Source organism: Anoplopoma fimbria, chromosome 11 (assembly GCF_027596085.1).
Source record: "Anoplopoma fimbria isolate UVic2021 breed Golden Eagle Sablefish chromosome 11, Afim_UVic_2022, whole genome shotgun sequence".
Classification (NCBI taxonomy): domain Eukaryota; kingdom Metazoa; phylum Chordata; class Actinopteri; order Perciformes; family Anoplopomatidae; genus Anoplopoma; species Anoplopoma fimbria.
Window position 1 is genome coordinate 7,615,270 of NC_072459.1, and position 15,924 is coordinate 7,631,193.

General features: G+C 36.1%; 2 protein-coding genes across 2 annotated transcripts; one reads left to right on the top strand and one right to left on the bottom strand.

Annotated features, from left to right (window-relative positions):
* Nucleotides 1-438: 438 nt before the first annotated feature.
* On the bottom strand, nt 439-3,851 carry tmem100a (transmembrane protein 100a). Its single transcript, XM_054608150.1, has 2 exons — nt 3,662-3,851; nt 439-1,938 (listed from the first exon to the last, which is right to left on the bottom strand). The coding sequence occupies exon 2, from the start codon at nt 1,843-1,845 to the stop codon at nt 1,447-1,449; it is 399 nt and encodes a 132-aa protein (XP_054464125.1). The 5' UTR covers nt 1,846-1,938; nt 3,662-3,851; the 3' UTR covers nt 439-1,446.
* A 2,435-nt stretch (nt 3,852-6,286) lies between these two features.
* Nucleotides 6,287-12,548, top strand: pctp (phosphatidylcholine transfer protein). Its single transcript, XM_054607894.1, has 6 exons — nt 6,287-6,415; nt 7,842-7,959; nt 8,735-8,814; nt 8,951-9,122; nt 9,847-9,914; nt 10,992-12,548. The coding sequence occupies exons 1-6, from the start codon at nt 6,287-6,289 to the stop codon at nt 11,064-11,066; spliced, it is 642 nt and encodes a 213-aa protein (XP_054463869.1). The 3' UTR covers nt 11,067-12,548.
* The last annotated feature ends 3,376 nt before the right edge of the window (nt 12,549-15,924 follow it).

The following is a 15,924-nucleotide window of genomic DNA, read 5'->3' on the forward strand; positions in this document are numbered from 1 at the left end:
GTTGCGTTCCGTTGTTGCGTTCCGTTGTTATGTTCCGTTGTTACGATACGTTGTTACGATACGTTGTTACGATACGTTGTTACGATACGTTGTTACGTAGGTATGCTATGTAGGTATGTTACGTAGGTATGTTACGTTGTTGTGTTTTGTTGATATGTTACATAAGAAAGTCTGAAAAGGGCGGTTATTAATTATTGTTACGTTGTTACTTTGTTACATTGTTACTTTGTTACATTGTTACTTTGTTACGTTGTTACGTTACGTTGTTACGTTACGTTGTTACATTACAAGTTGTTGCGTTATTGTTGTTACATTATTGTTGTTACATTACGTTGTTACGTTAAGTTGTTACGTTACGTTGTTACATTACGTTGTTACATTACGTTGTTACATTACGTTGTTACATTACGTTGTTACATTACGTTATGTTGTTACGTTACGTTGTTACATTACGTTGTTACATTACGTTGTTACATTACGTTGTTACATTACGTTGTTACATTACGTTGTTACATTACGTTGTTACATTACGTTGTTACATTACGTTGTTACATTACGTTATGTTGTTACGTTACGTTGCTAAGTAGTTTTGTAGCCTAAACCTAACCAACCGTTCCGAAACAGTAACCACGTCCCACTGTGCATTTCTCCAAGTGTTAGCTGAGGCTGACATGAAACTTGTTTTTGGTTTAAAAAATGTCAACATTCACAACATACAAATGTTTCTGTGCCGACTGGGTTGCACTGTTCTGGATGTATCACTTCGGCTCCTTTATTAGTTAATAGACGTTTAATACTGAATATGATGACTATGATAATCAAAGTGCTTTAAGAGAACATATATTTTAGGTTACTTATTCTCTTCAACATCATGTGCCCTCTAATCACATATGCTGTAAGAATATATATGCAAATGTATAACAAAACCCTCATATCTAGTACCATACTTCCATAACAGGCAGTTCCTAATCATTCCCTGTGAGATGATCGCTGAGGCTCCACAAACCGATATGTCAGAGATGAAGTGAAGTAAATGAGGCATGAATCATTGTCCCTGTGTCTTTCAGTTCCTCTCTGCTCTCCTGGGCCTTTCAAACCACAATCCCTCCCATTACAATCAAAGCCGCCACATCCAGCGGTAGATTAATGGGAGACTTCCTCTACCTCGCTTCGCACAGTGGTAATTCATCTTAATTGTGATACATTCCCTTCTGGCTGCGTTCCCAGCTCGCCAGATGCTCGCTGTCTGTTTGACAAATAAATCCCTCACAATGTGTTCAAAGCATTAAGTTCAGGGCCTTGAGAGTCTGCCGGCAAAGTTCTTTTTTTACGGGTCGGAAATCCAACACATGCTGGACAACATCTGTCTGCAGCTGGTTCTCCAACTCTCAAAAAGTCAGGGTGGCTTTCATTTTCCGGAATCAGAAAACCAGGACGCCTGCTGGTTCAAGTAAAAATACTCCTCTGGTTTGCGACCAGGGCGGTTTGGCTCTCCCGCCGCCGCTCCTTCTTCCTCTCCAGTCTCATCTTCCAGCAGACGACGCTGGACGCCAACAGCACCAGTCCGGCCGAGAGGAGCACCAGCCCGAAGTAGGAGATGGTGGATCCATGCGAGTTGAAGCTGTAGGCCACGGCGGTGACCACGATGCCGGCGATGAGGACCACCACGCCGAAGGGGATGGTGCAGCGGTAGCAGGAGAGCTCCGCCCCCCCAGTGGCGGCGGTCAGCTGGATTTCATTGACCAGGGGGATGTTGACCGCGGCGGCTGCGGGGCACTCGTTGTTGTTGGCCTTCTCTGGGGTCGCTGGCGTTCTCATGGCGTCCTCATTGGCTTCTTCTGGCATCGCAGGAACAAGGATCCTTCTGGTAAAACCAACCTCAGATGGTTTCCTCGTTGACGCCCTTTTACCTCCTTTCCTTTGCTAGGGTCTCCTGGTCTATGTGGAAAATAAAAAAACACTTATGAAATTACAACTTTGTTGCTCAACACTGGACACACAGCCATTCAACCCCACATTTCACAATTTCGACACCACTTTCCGAACGCTTCCACATGCTGCTTTAGAGTAACCTCTTTGCACAACCCCAGCCTGGGGGGGGGAGTTGTGTCCGAATGACGCAGGACCGCTCGGTCCCGCACGAGCTGAGACATTCCCTGGAGAGCGCAGGATATGACATTACAAACTGCTCTGTGAAATGCGAGGAGCTTCGAAATCACCAGCAATTTCACAAGCACTCCCCCCCCACACACACGTCTGACTCTGAGTGACAATAAATGAGGAACACATTGTCAGTTATACTTTCCATCATTGTCAGAGTTTTATTTCATCATTTTAATTAAAATGGTGAAATATAGTTCTGACATTCTTCAAACTAGTGGTTCCTAAACTGGGGGTCATGACTTTGTACTACTATAGTTATGTATTATGTACACTGTTAATTACTTGACTCTTCATTCAGAGTAAATTACTGGCTACTAGTTGCATTACTTTCACATTAAGGTATGTAAATTATTGTGAAATTACAGGTTTATTATGACTTCACAGTAGCTACGCCAGTATATTACTGTGATTTAGCAATATGTTGCAGTAAAATAACTTTAATTATCTGTAATTTCCCAGCAAAGTCTACCAGATTACTGTGATTTAGCAGTATTTTGCTGTAGAATAACTGTAATTATCTGTAATTTCCCAGTAAATGTTTAGCATTAGGCTGCCGGGGGAAATGTGGGTGTTTAAGCAACCACATTGTGAGTTTTTAATTGGTTGATTCCACCAGGATTTTTTGCCTGACAGAGCGAAGATAACAATAATAATAGATAACCAATTTGTTGTTTCATTATTTTTCCAAATGATGCCAAACATTTGCTGTTTCTCATCAAAAGTTGATGCTTTTCTTTGTTATGTCTGATTGTGAACTGAATCTCTTTGAGTTTTAGACTGTTGGTCAAATAAAACATGCACATTGAATACATCTTCTTGGGTTGTTGAGAAATTATAGTGTGCATACTTTTCTATTTTCTGACATCTTATTGACAAAATGATTAATAATCAATGAAAATAATGCTAGTCGTGCACTAATTTAGACCTTTGTTTCAGAAAATAGTGGTTGAAGGTGTTTATTGCAAGATAAATTAATATTAAGGCTTTTATTTCTGAATTTTCTTAAATCTTTGCTCAGTGTTGAAGAGTTTGGCCTCTTTAAGACTCTAAAAAATATCAAAGCAAAACAATCCCAGAAAATAAACATCAGTCTTTTGTTTGAACTGCTCAAAGTATAAACACACTTATTATTTTTACTTGGAGATTTACAGAAAAAGTTGTGAAGTCAAATGATTCTGATGAAAAAAAAAAAGTTGACGTTTGTTTTACTGTTTTCTTCAGTTGTTCAGCGACAGTAAAACATTACAACCAATCATTTGACTATGTTTGACAAGTTTGCATGTTAAATGTTTGTTTAGGATAACTGAAGATGAGGAAAAAGTCCGAATTTTGAATGATCCTCTAAATTCCCATAATATTAATCTGCACCACCATTAATCTAATCTGAATTCATACAGGGCCTGGTGGATTCATAGTTAATTAGGTGAATTAATTACCCTCAAACCCAAACTGCAGGTTGGGTGCTCGACAAAGTAGAGAAAGACGAAAGGTTAGTTACCTCACAGCCGTTTTCCATGTTGCTCAGTCTCCTAAAGTCTCTTCTGCTGCAGTGAAACTTTCCTCTGAGTCAAAGTCGCTCATAAAATATTCAGTTAATTAAAAGTGGATGTTTGTTTTTCTTCTTTGTTCTTCTCTTGCTCTGTCGGATGGAATCTGACTCCCATTCATGAGGAGCGCTCCTCTGTGCAGTCCGCTGCTGCTCGGACTGCCATCCCCATTCAGAGCAACTATTACAAGTATCGATGACTGCAGCGTGAAGTTCAAAACAATGAGGGGAAAATACAGTTTACAGTCGGGCTTTTCAAAATAAATGCTGCCAGCATTTGTTGTAATTACTCTTAGTTCGTTGGAAGCTTTTATTCTGAAGGTAAAATCTGTTCTTTTCCGTTACTGCCTCTGGAGCTCAATTCTAAGTATTATATTATATTATATTATATTATATTATATTATATTATATTATATTATATTATATTATATTATATTATATTATATTTATTTTATTATTATTATATTATATTTTATTATATTATATTATATTATATTATATTATATTGTATTGCATTGTATTGTATTGTATGATATGATATGATATGATATGATATGATATGATAGTATATTATTATATAATTAGATTTCTTAAAATAAAAAACAAAAAGATACAAGCTCAATATATTGAAAATTGTGATAAATACATTAACAATAAAATATTAAATTCAATAAAACAAGTAAATAGAATATCATAGATAAATATGAATATTATTATGTGATATAAGGTGACTAAGAGTCTTGTGGAAGGCGCCATTTAAACAATGTATTATTTGATATTATTATTCTGATTATTCTGATTATTGCTACAAATATTATTTTAATTATTATATGAAGAAAACATCTTCAGCAGTTGGCAAACCCCCCAAAAAAAAAAGAAAAAAATGCAACAAAATAAAAGAAACCAACATGACGTAAACCATAAATCACCATAACACAGAACTACATTAACACATTATGTCAGTTTCTGATGAAAGGGTTAATCCAGCGATTCAGTATGGCACCTGTATAAAATTAGGGGACTCACAGATGGAGAAAAACAAACGCGGTACTAATGACTGAAATGAATGGAGGTGTCTTCTATAAGAACCTTTATTCTCCAGTCAGACTCCTACAACGTTCGAGTCATCAGTCGAATCAACAGGTCAGACGTGAAGTGAAATGTTCGTCTTCACCTTCAACCTGCAGAGGTCAGTGCAGCAAGATTCCACAACCTGAATATCCACACTGATTCAGCAACTTCAACATTTGGAGAAATGTAACCCTATTTTTTTCAAGAGGACAAATGTTTAACAAATGTGAGAATAATTGACTTGCTGTCACGGTTTGTGACTGATCTTTTTGTTTTTCTCACTGGATTTCCATGCTGACTACAGTATGTGAGAGCTGTGTGTGACAATCTCTCAGGCATCATTCTTGTTGACATGTTGTTGTCGAGGACGCACACACCTGTTCCAAACACTGTAAATACATTCACACTGTGTTTGTTCTCCTCCTTCTGTTGAGGGATTTTATCTCCGTTGCATAACACTGATTATCGCTCATAAACAAGTGGGAACTGGGGTTTTGGTTTGTCATCTCCTTCTCTCAATCACAGTGAAACATGTTTTTTTTTTAAACAATATTCAGCATAATATTCAGTTTGTCTTCTTGTAACAGTATAAGGAAGGATAGATACGACTAAAGGAGTGGATGTAGTTTGTGTTCAAATGTCATGTTTCTACACTTGCAAACAAGCAAAGATTAACAAGAATGCTTCCAGTCATGCATATCTGACTAACATGTTTGTTCAAATGTTTGCTATATGGGAGGAGTACATGAAGAATATAACTTAAGATTAGATAAGATAAGAAAAGACACGCCTTCATTGATCTCCAATGGGGAAATTCAGTTGTTGCAGCAGCATACTAATAGAATTGAATACCCAAAAATATAGAAAGTAAAATAATAAAATAGAATAGAATAAAAGCAGAAACTATGAGGCATTTAGAGACAAAATGACATGGTAAAGTGACAGTGGTGTGATTAATAGCAGAGAGTCAACAAGTCTATGAAAAACGTGTACGCTAGACTAATATTGGATGAATAATTAATATAATATAATATGATATAATATAATATAATATATTTTAATTTAATTTAATTTAATATAAAAGTCAGTGTAATATGGTACATTGTGATATATTATGGAAAATGACACATAGAATAAGTTGTGCAATAAGTGCAGTACTATAGTATTGTATAACCTCATATACAGTATAATACTACAATATAACATAGTATATAAGAAAAGTAAAGTACAGAAATATGATATGCAGTATAACACAGTGAAAGTTTTGACATGATGTGCAGTTTAGTGCAGCAATATTACCTAGTGTTGAATAAATAAAATATAATATGATATCATGTGGTATAATGTATAGCAAGAATTAAAAAATAAGTCAAGTGTTTACTTCCTATCTCTGACTGATATGCTGTAAAGAAACATCAACCACATGCTCTTTTATTTTGAAAGCTATGACCGGAGGTGTAGCTGCCTTGTGACAGATGATGCGTTCACGTTCACAGAGGAGCCGTCATGTCGCTGCAGTTTACAGATGAGGAGTTCCAGAGCGCCTGGAGAGAGCTCGATGAGCCGCAGCTGGAGGGAGGATGGGAGCTGTTCGTGGAGACGATGGGAGTGAAGATCTACCGGCTCTATGACAAGGTAGAAAGAAACTAAACATATGAATGAATGAGGCTGTGTGGCTCTGGGTTTCCTCTGCAGAGCCGGTAGCATCACTATCAAAACCGACTTCCAGGCTTCCTTTACAAAAATAATATGTTTTTATTTTTTATTTATGTGATTCATGTATTGACAACATTAATTTAAAAAAAAAAAGAAAAAGTGATTTCCTAGCGGTCAACATGGGGACATAACCGGAAATTGAGAGCGAGAGCTGTTGGACCGGCTTTACTTGTTCCCACCAAACTCCATTTACAAATCTGTCAATCTAATTGTGGCTCTCCTTTGGTTGCATAAAAACACATCCTGCAACCTGATTCAATACATTTATGAAATCAGAAAGATCCATTCTTCAATTCGGCAGACACCTAGCACATACAATTTGTCTTGATGAAAGGTGAAAGGAAACAAAACATGTCAAAATGAAATAACATAGTGATATACAACTGCATACCACTGCATACTGCATTCCCTTAAGTGCTCTTTGAATTATATTCTAGGTGATACAAAAAAAAAGAAAAGAAAAATTGGTAAATCATAACAATTTTGACTGGGAACTTTTTTCCCCACAATTGTTCTGTTTATTTATAAAATCAAAGTTCCACTATATGATAAAAAAAAAGGTTTAAACATGATATTTTATTTGTAGTTCAAGGGACTTTAATGCGTCTTGCGTCTTGTGTAGGTAATTCCAGCTTTTCAATTTAATTACATTATGTTATACTGAACTACTTCATTACTGTCTCCCGGCTGTATTTTTTAATATTTGGTTTAAAGGTTAAGAATGATGTTATGGGACACATTACATTACATTACAGTCATTTAGCAGACGCTTTTATCCAAAGCGACTTACAATAAGTGTATTCAACATAGGTATTCAAGAGAACTACTAGTCACCAGAAGTCATAAGTGCATCTCCTTTCTTAAACAAGCATCTAAAAGCATAAACCAGAGCAAAAGTCACTGCTTGAGTCTCTAGAAACTCCTAATAAAGCACTGTGGTATTATCACGATGGTATTATTGTATGTGTATCTATTAATTATTGAGGTTTAATATTCTTTCCACTGCCAAACAAGACAACCTTAAACTGATGTTTTTGGGAATGGAGTTTGGTGTGACTTTCACTTCCTCTTCAAGTAGACACACAAAATCAGTGACGATAAATGCAGTGTGTGAGGTTTATTCGTGTGAGTGAAGTGGAGCGACCACACCTGTTTCTGCTTGTTTCTTTTGAATCAAATCCAACATACTTGAGAGAGGGTGTGTAAGCATGCAGACAGCATGCAGACAGCATGCTCTAATCACAGTATTATGTGGTTTTGGGGGGATCAGTTACATTCTCTTGGTGTGGCATGCAGTCTGCTTTTGGTCTAGAGAGAGAACTTTCATGTTTCATGCTGTTTTCAGGAAACTCGACTTTATGAGTACAAAGTCTTTGGCGTGCTCGACACCTGCACTGCAGAGCTGTGTGCAGACGTCTACATGGACTTGGCCTATCGGAAACATTGGGATAAATATGTGAAAGGTAAAAACAAAAAACATAATTGTCTTTTCCATCCAAATCAACTCTCCCTCATCTCTCCTGCTTAAGAATTCGTCTTCATATTCACATTAGTGTCATTAGTTCTGTTGCTGACAAAATGACTTTATATTAAAATGTTTTTTTAACATGTTTAATTTGTTATCCTGGTCTTCATGCACCTCTACAGTAATGCAGGTAACGTTGTCTGTGTTGTAGCTGCCTAGTCTGTTAGAAGCAGATGTACAGTTTGAATTACATAGTTAACATTTGTCCGTTTGTTGCTAGTTGAAGTAGCTTTTTCTTTCTCCAAAGTGGCACTTTTTGTGTTGTTTTGGTAGCATAGTCTTTTTGTATTTTCTCATTTGTCTCTCGCTCAAAGAAAAATGTATCTAGACCTGCAGCAGGTCGCATTAGCAATTAACTACCAACTGACAAAGCTACACGTTAACTTTTACTGTTAAGACGGATAATAATTTAATGTCTTTTGGTTGCAGCCTGTGAGATCATCTAAAGTCTCTTACTGCATGTGCAGAATGTCATTTATTTAATGTGAACTTTAGCCTTCTGTGGGGGTTAAAGTTGTTTGTTATTACTTCAAATTGCATAATTTGGTCATTGGCAATATTTCCAGTGTCTGCTTTTAACTTTATTTTCCTTTCCTTGAGATGGAAAAACAACATACAGCACATTTAAGTGCATCTGTATCCATCCACCTATATACGTATCTGATGTTAAGCTGCTTTTTTTATTTAATGTGTTCTCTCTCTATTTTATTTAGAGCTCTATGAGAAGGACTTCAGTGGACAGACTGCGATCTACTGGGAAGTAAAATACCCGTTTCCTCTGTCAAACAGAGATGTATCCTTCTGATGGACACAAATAAAATTCACCCGGACAAAAACAAATGTGAGCATCCAGCCCGGTTTCTAGAGTTGAAATCAGAGCATATGTTTCTCCCAAGAGATAGAGTCTTCCCTAACAGCTGGACCCTCAGTATGTGTACATGAGGGAGCGCAGAAACCTGGACGTGGACGGCAGGAAGATCAGCGTGATCCTGGCCAGAAGTGCTCCGGAGATACCGTGTGCAGAAAACAGTGGCGTGCTGCGAGTCAAAGACTACAAGCAGAGCGTCGCCCTGGAGAGCGACGGAGGCTGTGGGACTAAAGGTGACGCCTGACGATGGAATATAATGATTCCACTGCAGGAATGAATATTATGCTGTGAGGAAATTAGGTGGATTTATAAGCATGACAGCATCAAAAATGTATCAAAAATCATAAATATGAGATTTTTATCAGCAAAGATTTAAAATAAATTGTGTTTTCTAGTGAACTTTTGACATTTCTTAGTTTTATATAATGATAAATTGAACTTTTGGATAGGCCTGCTTAATATGGCAATAAATTAATATTTTAATATTGTAATGTCATTTTTTAAAATATTACTACACATAAGAATAGGGAAAATATGTGTAAAAACATAAAAATAATGACGTTGATATAATACATTTATACTTATATTATTATTATTATTATTATTATTATTATATACTTAATTCTTCTTATTTTTATTATTTTATTATATACTTAATTCTTCTTATTTTTATTATTTTTATTATTATTATTATACTTAATTATTCTTATTCTTCTTATTTTTATTATTATTAATATTATAATAATTATTTCATAAAGAAAACTCTTGAGAAATATGTTTTATTTTAATTGAAATTTGCTTAGAAACTGTGATTTTAAAAACATTGATTGATTTTTTTAACAATAACAAGATATTATCACATTGTCATAATGTTGTTATCACATTTTTTACTCCAGTCTTCTTACATTTTTCAAATCAAACCAAACATTTGATTGATGAACATGTGTTTTGTTTCAGTTTTCATGAATTACTTCGATAACCCCGGTGGCAGTATTCCTACCTGGCTGGTGAACTGGGCAGCGGGGGTGAGTGCATGAATGTTTTTTATTTTATTTTAACACTCATTTTACTGCAATAAGTACAAACATTATGTAAGCATAAAACGTTCACAGCTTTAAACCTGAATGACCCATTTAGAAGCTTAAGCTGCACCGGCCTCGCTGATCAATTACAGATGAATCACATGATCAACATTTCCTCATTGAGAAGTGTTATGACCATGTTTTTGCGTTGTTTACAGGAGAAATGAAAGGGTTCAGTTTATGTGAACCTGCTTCATTTGGAGATATTTCCAAACAAAGAAGGGGATTTGTATGATTTGAACGGCTGCCTGTGGGGATTATGATTCCTTAGCTGCACAAGTGAAAGAAAAAAAAACAGACGAGGAGTGTAAACTTAGAGGAAGTGGTGGTGTATTGATACGTAGACGCATGTGACTCTAGGGGTCTTTCTCATTTTGGGAATTTTGTGCCTCCTCGATTCCTTTCCTTGCCTCCTCGCCTCCTGGCAGGAAGAGATGCGAGGAGAGAGGAATCAAGGCCTCAATTAATATGAGGTGTGTCACAGCTGATCAGCTATCCATTGTTTAGTTATGTTTCTCTGTCTGAAGAGCATTTGTTTTTTGTTTACTATTCATTCAATAGATAAATACCACAAAATGGTCCTGATGCTCAGGGTTAGAAAAGAAAACCTTAATATCTGTTGTACAGAGCCTAAAAGTGACACATTTGTTTCAAACATTTTGACAATATGATGTATTTAAACTGTATTAACAGCTAAAAAAAGTCGCGAAGAAACAATTTCCCTTTCCGGACACGTCATAGTCTTCAAAACAGTGCACATGTTCACCTTTAACCTGCTCGAACAGATCTTTGATGAGCGCTTTGAGAGGGCGCTGGACAGGTTCAGTCACAGGCCCTCAGAGAGCTCCGCCCCTCCGGCCGCTCTATACTCTTTCCCATCGTTATTGTGAGCAGATGTGTTGCGAGGGTGATGTCATCCAGCCCCTCTCTCTCTCTTTGTGTTGCCCCTCCTGGGTGGTTGGGTCGTTTTGGCACATGTGTTCACGATGGATGCTCTTTTTGTGTGTTTGTCTCTAACAGACCGGGGTTCCAAGCTTCTTAACAGACATGCAGAAGGCCTGCAGCAAATACGACAACTTCTGCCAGAAGAAATGAAAGCAGCTGACTGAATGAATGTGCTCACGCATAAGGGCTCGGTTTTATTTTATTTTTCTTGAGAGGTATCCTGATGCTGTTTGATCAAATTTGACTTCTCCGTACGGGGTGAATGTGGCATGGCGTAGGCTGCTACTTGTCGTCGTAGCATGCTGTTGACTCAGGCATGATGTGCATGACCGGCTGCCCTCATTACCAGGCTGGTGTGAAATCAATTCGGTTTCATTGTACTGTATTAATCAATACTGTATTGTCTTTTTTTCTGTGCAATCTCTGTAAGCTTCAGTCCTTCCAGGATTAAGGAGCTTTCATTAAGCCTTTTTTTAATGTGGATACAAAATACTTGTAAATGTGTTATTACTTTGGGGCCTTTGTGGTAGAACAATGATTAGTTCTAGTTTTAGCTTCTTGCATAGGATTTTAAGGTTTTACCTTGTTTACATGTTAAATGTACGGAAGCCCTGAGAAGAAAGTGAGAAAAAACAAAAAAACTGGTTGTCCATTTTCTAAGTCTGATTTAAAAAAAATTCTCTTTTTTGTTTATGAATTAAAAATGGGTAAAAAAAATGTTTTTCCAGGATAATCTTTCTAAGTTAATTACATTTTTTTTCTGCCAGGATAAGTAAGTAAGTAAAATTCTTTCCTCTTTTAATCTGTGAAACAGGTGGTTTGTCAGGTGCATTTTTACATTGTTTGTTGTTGTAACACTCATTTCCGCCACAAGAGGTTAAAGTGAACCGTTGTTAATTGTTAAGAATAGTCATAAAAGCATTCATGTTTTCTTCCAGTTGAGTTTTGATTTGCATAATTTGCTCACACACAATACATGAACCTTGTGTTTAGAGTTAATGGAGAAATTAAAACTTACCTGGAAGAAAACATTTTAAGTTATATTTAGAAAATAAGGTAGTGGTGCACTTCAGCCTCTTGTGGCCAAAATGGGTATTACAACTACAAACAAGGTTAACCTGTTTTCACACATGGAAAAAAGTAAATAAGTAAAAGAAACTGTTTCACAGATGATATTTTTTCTAGGAACTTGGAAAGATTATTCTGATTATCCTGTTTGTCATAAACACCGGAAAGAAAACAATTTAAATCATACTTAGAATATCGATCACTGCAAATGTTTTATTTCTCACTTGCCTCTCAGCGTTTCCATATGAATGAGAGTGATGCAATATAATTTGATTCTGACTCTATGACTCTATGTTTTGGTCACTGGAATCTTCCCACTGTCCTTTTAAATTCCCTGTATTAATTCATTAAATTTAATGAAGTGAAAATGACAAATCAGCACTTTTGGAGGAATATCGCCTCATTTTCATGAGTTCATTACTTATGCAATGATCATTAATATGATACTCTATGCTGATGTATTATGGGTGCAAATGGTCAAAGGTACAGTATCTGATCTATTACTGTATTGATTCAGGTGAATGTGGTTTAATCTGGTCATGAAAATCCTATTACTGTGTAATATTGCTGTTTTATTGAAATTAATAAACTCATTCATTCATTCATTTTTCGTAACCTGCTTATCCAGTTAAGGGTCACAGGGGTGCTGGAGCCGATCTCGGCTGTTAATGGGTGAAGGCAAAATGAAAATGAATAAACTTTCATTTTAAATTTAGCACTCTAATGTTATGTTGTCTGACAGATAGGATGCTACCATGGTAAACATTAACACTAATTCTGCTAAGCAAGAGTTCGAGCCTCTGAAGTATCTATCTGTCTGTCTGTCTATCAAATACAAAGCAGATCTGTGTGCTGTAGCTGGAGAAAAAATGATTTCTGTTGGACATCAATTCCTCAAGGAAGTCTAATTTTCATCATAAATACTGATTGAATCTTTAAGTTAATATGTTCAGTGTCATAATGTCAAAATAGCTCACTCACTCAACTCTTTCTGAAGTTGTATCAAACACCTGGCCCCTCCTTCCAGAAAGGACCAAAACATTTTTTATAATTTACTTTAATATAACTGCAGCAGCATAAACCACAACTTTGAGAAAAACAGAATATTCAACATAAACTTTTATACTATACTAATAATACTATTATTATCATACTATACAGTACCAGTCAAAAGTTTGGACACACCTTCTCATTCCACTACTTTGAAGATTCTAAAATATTAAACATATTCTGGTTTGTTTAGCATTTGTTTGTTTACCACATAATTCCATATGTGTTCCTTCATAGTTTGGATGTCTTCAATATTAATCTACAATGTAGAAAAAAAACAAAAATAAAAATAAAGAAAATTGAATGAGAAGGTGTGTCCAAACCTTTGACTGGTACTGTATATTTAGACACTAGACTAGAAAACCTTTATTTAGGCTCGTTATTTACCAGTGCCTTACTGCGCATGCGCATGTCAAGACGGTCCCTTTGCGTGCGACTGTGGTGACCACGTGGAGGTGCTGCTGAAGGTAAGAACCGATGTAGGCTGGTTTATGTTGAGTTAAAATATATATTTTTTATATATTTTTTTTTCATGGGAGGAGAAGATATTTAGGTTGGTTTTATGAGTGGTGTTATGATCTTTTTTTAGTTTTTTTTGATGGGAGTGATGAGTTTTTAGCACATTAGCTAGCTAGTTAAAACTTTAGCTTGCCAGCTAGCATTGCTAACATGTGTCTTGTGAAGGCTAATGAGACAGAGTAGCTTTAAAAAGTAGCTCAAAATGACAAACAGACGTGTAAAGCTACAGGCAGCTAATGTTAGCCAGGCTAGCATTTCAAATACAGCTTAAATCTGAGAAGATATGAAGAAGATATTCCTAAATTACACAACCATTGTTTTAATACTTCATAGGGATTCACTTTCCACGGTATGTTGAGCCAATAAACCAAAGATATCCAATATGTAATGGAGGGAAGCACCACATCCTCACATTTAAGCAGATATTGTTGATTTGTTATTTATAAGCTGATGATCAATTAGTCGTTTACTTGGATTTGTATGAGAACGTAAAACTAAAAGTATAATATTGGTCACAATTTGTCTTAATGTAACTTAATCATATCCATCAGAGGGGGGTGGTTTTTAATAAAAAGTATCATATACAGCATTGTCTCCCAAACTTTTAAAAAACAGACAATTCATGGCGACTAGATTCACAATAATAGTTCTATATAAATCCTGAGAAGAGAAAATTTGTGCGTAAATTAATGTTCCTGATTCCATTTTTTTTACCCAGAAGGCCGTAGTACGTTTCCCACGTAGACTAGAAGTCAGAGTTGATTTATCTGAATCGTAACTTGCATAACGTATTTACCGCACGTCCGTGGTCATTTTAACCCCAACGTCAATCTTTTCCTAAACCTATCTAAGTGGTTTTGTTTCCTAAACCCAACTGAATAGTTCACTGTAAAAGGGGGGAAGTTTATTTTGAAAAGTCTGCATGTAACAAGCGAAAATCTACATAGAGAAATGCACTAAAAATGATGAGTAACTTTTCGAAAGATATCTGAAGAACCGTTGTATGAGGATACTTTAACGAGATTAATGTTATAAATCGGCTACAATTATCAAAATAATACAAACATACAGGCTCCCTCAGGTGGCACAACGGGTACTGCAGATTCAAAATGTTAAATAAAAGACTGAGAAGAAATTCTGCTAATTTATTTGGCGAACGTAATAAGACCTCGACCCAGTCTTTTTGAAATGGCTGATATACAGTACAAGTCCACTTCTTGCTGCCTCAGAGGATTTCTCAGTGGAAACAATGAATTACAGGGTCACTTCCTGGTTGCCCCTATAATCGCTCCTCTACCACAGAGTTAAAAGTGAGACGCCGCTGTGACAACGCCCTCTCACCCCTGCCCCCGTTTCTTCTCTCTGCTGATCAGTTGTGACGCTGAAGTGTCGGCCCAGATGTTTCCTGAGGGAAGAATATGGTCATTGTTTCCTATGAGGTCACTTTGATGGTGGTGTACTGTGATGGTTTTTGGTGTTTGCTATTATGTTTTACTGTCCGTCAGATCTTTACGTCGTACTCTGTTCCTGTGGTTCTATTTGGATCTTAAGGTTGTGTTTCAAGGGAGAGAAAGTGCAATCAAAGTAAACTTAAAGTTGCAGTTGAATAGTGTTCAGATTTACACAAAAAAAGCTCCTGAACAAGTTGACGGTCTTTTCGTTAAAAGAGGACTTTGTTTCTATATGTTATTCATTTTGTAGTAACTTCAGACACAAAGAAACCGAGTAGTAAGGGAATTTTTCCTTTTTTTTAAGGGTAACAAAAAACATAAATGAAAAGCGAATTATATTATTGATAGAGATAAAGAAAATTTATTGCTTTAAGTGTGTTCAGGGAGAAAATGTCAAAAGCTTAAAGATGGATTATATATTATCTAGTTAGAGATGAAGATGATAATATTAAACTGCACATGCAAAATGAAAGCAGCTCAAAGGGACTTTCTTAGGCTGCAATCAACCAAAGACATTCTTAGTCGACTCATCTATTAGTGTATTAAATCAACAGATCGGTAAAACTGCACAGAAATCTTGTTTACGTCAAATATAAAATTCTCCAAAGACAGTTGCTTCCTCTTAACTGGCTAACGAACTTCTCCCCGTGAGACTTTTGCTTGTTGAAATGTAAGCATCATTCTGTCTGATGTCGTGGGAATCATTTTGTCTGACAAGTAATAAGAATAACTATATAGAAATAACCTGATGGTCTCGTTTTCTTATGTAGGTTATATCAGTATTAAACTGAAACGTTTCATAACCGGCTAAAAACTCCTTGTAGTAACTTTAACATGCCAAATTTGGAAAACAGCCTTATAATATGTGCTTTTTATGGAAGAAAAAGCCTAATAATTCATATTTTTATGTTATACTATAC